At 63.2% G+C, this 9,806-nt stretch overlaps 1 protein-coding gene across 1 annotated transcript; it reads right to left on the bottom strand.

The window, feature by feature from the left end:
• Positions 1 to 6: 6 nt before the first annotated feature.
• RBM28 (RNA binding motif protein 28) lies at positions 7 to 9,740 on the bottom strand. The gene is made up of 18 exons (XM_026071141.1): positions 9,413 to 9,740; positions 9,112 to 9,209; positions 8,679 to 8,754; positions 7,729 to 7,821; positions 7,524 to 7,595; positions 7,182 to 7,320; positions 6,617 to 6,768; positions 6,316 to 6,394; positions 5,742 to 5,851; positions 4,722 to 4,795; positions 4,374 to 4,509; positions 3,797 to 3,861; positions 3,491 to 3,649; positions 3,037 to 3,171; positions 2,111 to 2,185; positions 1,416 to 1,756; positions 1,081 to 1,177; positions 7 to 634 (listed from the first exon to the last, which is right to left on the bottom strand). Exons 1-18 carry the CDS (start codon positions 9,738 to 9,740, stop codon positions 500 to 502), a joined length of 2,364 nt encoding a protein of 787 aa, XP_025926926.1. The 3' UTR covers positions 7 to 499.
• Positions 9,741 to 9,806: the final 66 nt, after the last annotated feature.

The raw sequence follows: 9,806 nt of genomic DNA, 5'->3' as shown, positions 1-9,806 counted from the left end.
AAGTAGGAGGAGAGACCTCAGGGCACGTGCGCATGGAGGTYGTGCCTTGGGGCAGATACCAGCCGCAGCAGCCCAAGAGGGGTTGGAGCAGCACCCRGAAACGCTGTTGGGGCTCGAGGCCTTTGCCCCTGCCTGGCACCCAGCTGGGGGGCAGYGAGACGCAACAGATGCTGCCTCTCCCCCTTCCCCAGCCCAGCACAAGGGGAGATGCCTGGTTCTTCCAGTACGGAGTGGGATTGTTCATGGAAGCAGACAAAAAAAGTTATTAAAAAGGAGGAGAAGAGAAGTCCGCTTTGCCCCCCAACACCAGCGGGATGGGGGAACGGGGCCTGGGGAGGCTGGGTGCYGAGGGCACAGATCCTGCTCGCCCCATGTTGTGCATCCCCCCGGCTGTGCCGGGCCAGATGCCGAGGGCACAGACTCCATGGGCTGCAGGTCCCCGGCTGCGCAGACCCTGCCGCCCTGTGGGACAAGGTGCCTCCCGCTGTGCCAGGCAGCATCAGCTCTCGAACCACTTGCTCCTCTTGGCTGCGGGGGCACCGTCGGAGCTGCCCAGGATCTTCCTCTTGTACTGCTCCACGAGCTGGCTGAAACGGGCCTCGGCCTTGCTGCCCGCCGGGCGCTTCACGGCTGCCTGCGGGCGAGACGCGGGGACGAGGGCAGCACGTGGGTGAGACGCAGGGACAAGGGCAGCGCGCGGGGCCCTCCCTCCCACTCCTGCTGCTGCCCAYAAGATCGGAAAGGGCAGAGCCAGAGCCCCAGAGCACCACGGGGGCCGGGCAGAGGGTGCAAGAGGAAAAGGGAGGCTCCGGAAACGCGGTGACACGGGGYGAAGCAGGGAACAGGGGTAGAGCATGCCAGGCCTCACGGATTTGCCCCCACRGCTCTGCTCCGGCTGGGCCAGGGCTGGGGCAGAGGATCTCCATAGGGATTCAGGAGCCACAGGAGGGAAGTACCACACACTGGGTCGGCCCAGGACAAGCGAACGAGGGAACTCACGAGCCCCTGGCCGTAGCAGGAGAGGACTTGTCTCCGAGCAGCCATGGCTGGGAGCATCCGAGGCCCCTGCCCCATCCCTACCTGCGTGGGGGCCACGTTGCGCTTCTCCTTCCGCCGCTGCGCTTTGCCCTTAGGCTGCTTGGTGGGGACCGGCTTCACCTTCCCCTTGTCACGCTTCCTGCGTGGCCGAGAAAGGACAGGCGTGGGCTCCCCGCCGCGGCGTGCCCAGACCCCCACAGGTGCCGCGCAGTGCCGCGGGAGCTGTCCTCCGGCAGCCGGAGCGGATGGTGCAGCCCAGGCACGGCCGTGCCCGCAATGCCGGGCTGCCACGGACCCCCGGGACAGCCCCCGGGAAGCGAGGGAGAAGCCAGAGACCCCTGTGCAGAGGGGGGGGGAAAAGGGAGCGTCGCACCTACCTGATCTTGGGCCCACGGTGCGACGGCATCGCTAGCACCTTCCTCCGCTTGGTGCCGTCCGGCAGCTCCACCCGCTCCACCTGCGCCTCCGTGCGGAAGCCAGCCCAGGGCACCGTGGGGGGGTGTCCTGRGGGGGCCGGGGCAGCCTCCTGCCCCCGGGGCTTCTCCTGCCCCTTTTGGCCCTTAGGTCCTGGCTCTGCTTGCTTCCCGGGACCTTGGGAGCCCTTGGGCCCCTTGGAGCCGGGTTTCTTCCTCCCCTGGCGCTTCTTCCGGGGACCTGCTGGCTCGGCCGTCCCGGCAGCAGCCGGTTCCTTCTCCACCGGCTTCGGTTTCAGCTTGAGCTGTGCCAAACACCGAGTCAGTGCCAGGAGCCCTCAGCACAGCAGGGTCCGGCTGGGGGCAGCGAGTTGGCCCCACAGAGCAGGGACCCTCCAAACTAGGGGTGAGGAAGGGGCAGAGAACCGCTCTCCTCCGGCCAGCATAGGACAGCGGGGCAAYAGCCCCTGCCCTACTGCTGGTAGCCACAGGAGGGCCTCCAGGCTCCGAGCGCGTCTGCAACACCACGGTACCGGGGCCTGGGAGACCTCTGATGGTGCCGGGCAGCAGGGGCCTGGCCGAAAGGGGCTGGCACGGGGCAAGAGGGCACGCCACGCCACGCCACGTCACGCATGGCCGTGCTCAGCAGCATCTCCTACCAGGCTGTGCTGAGCTCGCTGCTCCTTCATCTTCAGCTTCCGGCGGTCCTCCAGCGAGAACTCCACGATGGGTCTCTGGTGGCAGAGTGCAGAGCAGGGGGGTGAGGGCAGCCCGGGGGGAATTGAGGGGGSTGGGGGCCTTCCTGGGGTCCAGCCCCCCAACATTGGGAGCACCTCCGGCTCTAGTCTCCCTACCTGCGACCCACAGGGCAGGGGGATGATGAGCAAGACCCCGTGGCCTCTGCAAAGTGGGAAGGTAATGGGGGAGACCCCACAGAGCTGTGCAGGGCACGGGAGTGATGGAAAGGGAGATCCCAAGGTGTGGGAGGGTGATGAGGAGACCCCCAGTGCCCAACACGGCAGGAGGGAGGTGACAGGGAGACCCCAGAGTGCAGGATGACAGGGGGACCCCACGTTGCCCTACAGGGTGCACTGGGAGGCGAAAGGGGTTGCGAGAATGACACCTAAGTGATCTTTCTAAGCTCTAGATCTCCTCAGATGGGAACCGCTCAGGAGGAAGAAGCCATTAATTCACCTGGCATTGGTGACCTCCATTTTACAGCCTTTTTTTTTTGATTAAGTTTTCCTGGTCAGCAAGGTGAATTGAAAATGAGGTTAAAATGGGATAGCTGCCCAACCACCGTGCACAGTGTTGCTGTTCTGATACCAGCACRCTTTATTTAAGTCTCCTGGGTAGAAGGTGACAGGTAGATCCTAAGAGGCCTGGCAGGGCAGGATGAGGGTGCATGCGTGCTGTGGGTGTGCGTGTAACGGAGGAAATCCTGCAGGGTCCCAGTGTCAAAGAGAGAGGGGAATGGTGGAGACCGCGCACTGCCTGGCAGGGCAGGGATGTCACGGGGAGACTCTGCACCACCCCAGCTCCCCCAAGGGATCCCAAACCCGCTGCTCCCGCGGGACGCACTCACCTTCTGGGGCCCGAAGAGCTGGGGGTTGTTGTTGGTGTGCCGCAGGGCGGCCAGGGCCTGCTCGTGCTCCGCAAACTCCACGAAGGCGTAGCCCAGGGACTGCCCCTGCCCCTTCAGGTCCCGCATCACCCGGCACTGGGGACACAGCAGGGGTTGTCCAAGCTGCACCCAGACCCCTTCCCGGCACCCCACTGCCCCGTCCCCACCGGACTCGCACCACCCTCCACACCACGCTGCCCCCACAGCCCTGGGCCCCGTTGTCCCACCTCAGGGAGGGACACCCACCTTGTCTGCACCCCGCAGCGGCCACCGCCCCACAGCTCACCCCAGCAGCCTCACGGGGATGGGACAACAAAACCGCAACGCGGCCATGGCAGCACGGAGCAGGGCTGTGCACCAGCGCTCACAGACAGCGGGGACACGTGCTGCGTGCGGGACAGGGGACAACACTTACTTCCTTGATGCGCACGTCCTTGCCACCGCCGGCRGCCTTCAGCAGCAGGCGCCGGAGCTGCGCGCTGTCCACGGCCTTGGGCAGGTTGTGCACGCAGAGCCGTGTGCGGGACACGAAGATGTTCTGGTCCCGCAGCTTCTGGTACTTGAGCTCTTCAAACTGGGAGCAAGAAGCTGTTATTGGGAAYGTCCCCCTACCAGGGCATGCTGTCCCCGAACTTGTCAGCCTGTGTGGCCTCACCTTCAAGTCAGACTGACACAGCAGCTGTCACATCTCCCTCCCTCCCCAGGACCTGCACACACTCACCCGTGCTCGCTTGGCCATATCTGCATCGCTCACTCCCTCTGCAGCCTTCGTCCCGGCCCGGATCACTGCAGGGGGACAAGATGGGGGTGTCAGGGGCACCCTGACACCCCCTSGGCCAGGGATTCTGCTCCCAAAGCTGACCCTGCTCCCCCAGCAGCCCCGTAGACCTGGGATGTGATGCTGCTCTGCTGGAAAAGAGCCGCAGTCTCGCTGTCCTTAGCGCAGAGCTGCAGCGAACCGCCTTGTGTGGGATTTGAACCGCTGACCTCAAGGCGGGCCCTGCCCTGCTGGCTGCCGTGAGCCTGCCCCGGTCCCGGTCCCCTCACAGTGCCACCTGCAAAGCCCTGGACGCAGCCAACGGGGCCATAACACCCCTCTCGCTGCGGGACCGGCCTCTTGGCACACCCCAGCGAGGGAAACCGAGGCACAAGCTTCCCCCGGGGAGCAGGGACRCCGCACCAGGGCCCAAAGCGCAGCCCAGGCCTCAGCTCCTCCTCTCCAAAGGGCCGCGGCGCCACGGCCCCCCCGTCCTCAGGGGGCGGAGGGGAGCTCGGCGGTGGCAGGGGAAGGTACTCACAGCCTTCGCGGGCCAGGTAGAGGTTGCGGGTGCCCATGGGCTTCTTCGCCTTCTGCCCACGGAGCTTCTGGGCCTCCTCGCGGCTCACGGCCAGGTCGATACGGAGCAGCCGCCCATCCAGGCGCAGCCCCCCATCCTGCAAGGGGGCAGAGAGGAACAAGGTCAGTTAGGAGCTCGCAGCCTGGGCCGTGGAGCTCCCAGGGCGTGCAGCAAAAGGGGCTGAAAGAACCCCAAAAAGCAGGGCTGGGTCCTCTCCCATGGCACCCCAGGGATCCCCTGGGTCAGAAACTGGGGGGGCTGGTGCTCTTCTCCATGCCCTCGGCACTATTCCTCACCACCCCCACTCACCTCACTCTCCTCTTGGGCAGCCTGGAGGCATTTCTGGGCTGCTTCCTGCGTCAGGAACTGGGCGAAGGCACAACCTGGGGACAGAGACCTGCTCAGCTGCCACCGCTTGGTGACCTCCCACAGGGGAGGTGGAGACAACCCTCCCCCCGGCAGGCAAGGTTAATCACAGAATGGTCGAGGCTGGAAGGGACCTTTAGAGATCATCTAGTCCAACTCCCCTGCTCAATGAGGGTCACGTAGAGCACGTTGCACAGGACCGTGTCCAGTCGGTTTTTGAATATCTCCAAGGATGGAGAGTCCACAACCTCTCTGGGCAACCTGCTCCAGGGCTCTGTCACCCTCACAGTAAAAAAGTTACTCCTTATGTTCAAGTGGAATTTCCTGTGTTTCAGTTTGTGCCCGTTGTCTCTTGTCCTGTCACTGGGTACCATTGAAGAGTCTGTCCCCATCTTCTTGACACCCTCCTTTCAGATACTTATACACGTTGATAAGATCCCCCCTCAATCTTGTCTTCTCCAGGCTGAAGAGTCCCAGCTCTCTCAGCCTTTCTTCATACAAGATATGCTCCAGTTCCTTCATCATTTTACTGGCTTTTCACTGGACTTGTTCCAGTAGCTCCATGTCTCTCTTGTCCTGGGGAGCCCAGAACTGGACACAGTACTCCAGATGTGGCCTCACCAGGGCTGAGGAGAGAGGGAGAATCACCTCCCTCGACCTGCTGGCAACACTCTTCCTGATGCACCCCAGGATACCATTGGCCTTCTTGGCCACAAGGGCACATTGCTGGCTCACGCTCAGCTTGTTGTCCACCAGGACTCCCAGGCGGACAAGTTGACCACGAGCCAGCAAGGTGAATAGCAGCCCAAGCATACACAGTGCCCCTGCAGATCCTGGGGTGTTGAGGGACCCAGCTGCAGGGGACACAGCTGTTTCCCCCCTTGCAGGGGCCCCGGCAGAGGGATGGGTTTTCCCAGGCCTCTGGGGAAGGGGACATTTTCCCTCCACTCCAGGCAGAGTTACCTTTGGAGTGTTCTGTGTCGGGGTGCAGGACGATGCGGACATACTTGAGGTCTCCAAACTGCTGCAGCATCTCCCCCAGGGCTTCCTCCTCCGTATCGAAGGACAGATTCCTGCCAGGGCAACCAGATACTGTCACGTCCAGCCACAGTGTACRGCTCCTCTCTCCAAGCATCCCCCAGAGGCTCTCCAGGCTGTATCCACCAGGACCATCCCCAGGCACTCCTGTCTTGGGCAAGGGCTCCTGGGGAAACACCACTGCCCTTCACCCCACAGACGGACTATCTTTGCTGCCAAGGGGTCCCCCACCACCATAGGGAGGGAGGACCAGGGTTTCTGCGGTACCCAGGGTCATCCTGGAGATGTTCCTGACACACACGCAGCAGGGGAGGATCCAGGCCCATCCACCACTGCTGGAGACGAGGGTCCTGTTTGCCCCTGCCAAGAGCTCGTGGATGGGGTGTTCCTGTTCCACCCCCCAACAGGGTTTCCCAGGCAGGAGCTGATACATGAGGACCAGCCTCACACCAACAGCAGCCCTCACCCCTCCACCCAGCTGGCCGTGCCCGGCACCCACCTAATAAAGACGGTCTTCCCTTCGCCCACGTCCGAGGGAGGCTTTTGCCCCTTCCGCTTCTTCTTGGGCGCGTCTGACTCTGAAACGGGAAAGCATCCAGCACGGTTTAGCGCACGTGGGGATGCTGCCCCTGCCCTGCAAGGCAGCAGCCGGACGGCGGGAGCCCCAGCACCCCAGTAAAGCCCTCCCAGCAGCTAACGGGTGCAGGCTGTGCACGGGGGCATCCCGGTGCCCTGCCCGCGGCAGCCCACCACCAAGCCTAGCTCGCCCCACCAACCTCATCTACCAGGGCAGAACAGACCTTCCTCCTCCTCATCATCACCCTCCAAGCCCTCTTCTTGGTCACTGTCATCCTTGCTCCCGCTGGCTGCTTCATCACCATCATCATCTTCCTCCTCATCTTCTTCTTCCTCCTCCTCACTGCTGTCCACAGCCACTGTTGTCTTCCCAGGCCTGCAACAGCCAAGGAAGTACGTGAGTCCAGGCAGCGCAGCTGGGAGCGCTGAGCCACGCAGCCCCCGACCCCCCAGCGGCCCCGAGCAATCCCCAGTCCCCACACAAGCCGAGCGGGGGCGATCCCAGTCCTGCCAGCCCCGTGCTGGGGACGTGGCGCAATCCCAGAGTCCCACAGGGGGACAGACACCCCCAGATCTGACGGTGTGGGGGGCAGAGGCTGCAAAGGAAGCGCTTTGCGGGGAGGGCTGGGGCAGGCAGAGCCCGAGGTGCTGCCCCAGCGCCAGGCAGGGGGTTCTGCCACCCCGGGGTGGTGCTGGCAAGGTCCCAAAGCAAGGCGAGTTCCCCCAGGATGAGCCCCAGCTCTCACTTCTCTCCGTCCCCAGCCAGCACAGCCCTGTCCCCTCACTGACCGGCCTCGCGCCTGGGAAAGGGATGGCTCATTCTGTCCAGTTGCTTCCCCATCCTCCTCCTCTTCCTCCTCCTCTTCCTCTTCACTGGCATCCTCTGGGCTCTGCTCTTGGGTCTTTTCAGGTTTCTCCTTCTTGTCCTCTGTGGGGTGGAAGAAAACATGAGACAAGGAAGACAGGGCACAGGTCATCCCCAGCAACTCCTCTTGTGCCCCGAGGAGGGCAGCRGGGACTGCTGCCCTGGTGCTGGGAATACACGAGGGGGATGCCATGGGGCACAGGGAATCGGCCTCGGAGRACAGGCTGGGGTGCCCAGGTCCCACCAGGACAGCCGCAGGCACTCACCGGAAGGCAGGGAGCCCTGTGTTGCGCGGTACTTATCCTTGGCCACAGCCCAGTCCACAGCTACCAGCCGCTCTGGGGAGGCAAAATGGGACATCAGAGCACACTGCGAGTGTCCCCGCGCCCAGGTGGCCTTCGAGCCCAGCCAGGGAGAGCGCTGGGACGCGTTCAGCAGCCCAACCACGCAGGGCACGGTGCAGGCCCGAACCTTTGATCTTCTTCATGTTCATCCCTTTGAGGGCCTTGGCCGCTTCCAGCATGTTCCTGAACTGCACGAAGGCGAATCCCCGCATCTTCCCATCTGCGGGAACAAGGAGGCACCGCTCAGAGCCCGCCGGGAACGGCCACAAGGACACCGCAGCCAGGAAATCCCCRTCCGGCCTTGGCGGGGCCGTGAGGAGCCAGGGCACCCAGGCGGAGCCCAGCTCTGCCAAGCAGGCCTGGGTAGGCCCACCACGCAGATGGTTGGCACGAGAACAGCTACTGGAAGGGGAAGAACGAGGTCGCTTTGACCAAAGGAAGAAGGCAGAAGAGAAATGGCATAAAAGACCAGAAAGCCCTGAGAGTTAGCGGGGATGAATCTGCTGCTCTTTCTAGCACRGGATGGAAGGGCTCCTCTGCATGTGGGGAGCCGCTTTGGAAAAGCAAGAAAAAGTGGTTTTTTCCCCCCACAGATACAATTCCGCTTGGGAACTTATCCCTGCAGGACACATTAAACAGACCCAGCAAGGATGGGACTAGAGCAGGTAGTGAAAACACAGTCCTACTGCTCCTACTTACAGCTCAGTGCCTAAAACACAGCAGTTATCATCAAGCAAAATCTATCCCATTTACCCCAATTTTTATACTCTTTACTACAATATCTGTCACTACCTAAAACAAGAAACCAAGCTAAGAGCCCTGAAGAGCTTGGTCCATCTGCATGACTGATTTCTTGCAAAGACACTGAGCGCGGAAGCGCCCGGCCCCGCTGGGAGCGAGGGCTGGAGGCAGCGCTGGGCCGCACAGTCCGGGTGCCGGGGCCCAGCTTGACATCGGCACCAGCCCCGAGCCCGGCCCGCAGGGACTGATCCTGCACATCGCTCCCCTCTGCAGTCCCTGGAGAGGACACGTCCCCTAGGAGCTTCGTCAGCCTCGGGGACCAGGGCTGAGCCTCACCTGGCTTCCTGGGGATGTTCACCTCCAGGACGGTGCCAAAAGGAGAGAACAGAGACTTCAGGTCATCTTCAGAGCACTGAGGAGACACAGGAGAGACCAGTCTGGTGAGGAAAGGGGTCAGACGAGGAGCAGGAGGCAGCTGGAAGCACCTCCCAGGTCACGTTCTCCAAAAGCAGGTAAGGATGTGGTTGGTGCTCCCTGCTCCACAGCACACGGGCACCATCCTACAAAGGGGACGGGTCAGTGGTCCCAGGGACAGTCCCCAAACTGTCACTTACAGGTTCTCAATGGCAATCTGTGCTGGGCTAGAAGACAGAAGCTGCCAGGCAGGGACACTCGGTGGGTGGGGGCCGCCTTCCCAGCCCTCCAGGGGCCACACAGGGAAAGCTGAACCGGAGCCGAGGGCAGGACACGGGGCCGGAGCCCCCCGTACCTTGAAGCTGAGGTTGCGGATGATCAGCCTGGCCTTCTTGGAGGCACCTTTGGGCTTCCTCAGCTTCTGCTTCGCTGCAGGAGCGGCCTTGGGGGCATCTAGAGTGGAGAGGAGTTAACGACTCGGGGTCAGCGGGGCCCAGGAAGGGACGGAGATCTGCCTGCGCGCCCCGCAGCCCCCCAGCTGCTCTCAAAGGATCTCCTGAACCCTCCTTGAGGGACAGCCACCCACCAGACCCCAAATTCCCAGGCCACCAGACCCYGGCGAGGCTGATAAGGCCTCTGAGTGGCTCCCAGCTCACCCTCCACTGCTGCGTCCTCCTGCTGCTGCCGCTTCTTGTTTTTCCCTTCCCTCAGTTTCTGCCTGGCCACCGTCACGCTGAGCTTGCGGCCATCGAAGGTGGTGGCCTCCTCGAGGGCTCGCTGCGCGTCCTCGGGCAGGGAGAAGGTGACGTAGCCGAACCCGCGGCAGGTCTCGCTGCCTGGGGCGGAGGAGGGGGAGCAGTGAGGCCCCCGCGCCCCCTCCCCGGGGCGGTGGGGGCTCCATGTCCCGCCCCCAGGAAAGCCCGGGCTCCCAGGGTCCCCTCTCTGGCCCCTGCCGCGTGCCCCCCATGCACTGGCCCCCAACATACCTGTGCCCCCCAACCTGTTCCCCCCACCTGCCTCAAGCCCCCCAGCATATCTCAGGGACCTTCA

The sequence above is a fragment of the Apteryx rowi genome, unplaced genomic scaffold, assembly GCF_003343035.1.
Source record: "Apteryx rowi isolate R43461 unplaced genomic scaffold, aptRow1 scaffold_322, whole genome shotgun sequence".
Lineage (NCBI taxonomy): Eukaryota > Metazoa > Chordata > Aves > Apterygiformes > Apterygidae > Apteryx > Apteryx rowi.
Note: the sequence above shows the minus strand (reverse complement) of the source record. Positions and strands in the feature narration are given on the sequence as shown.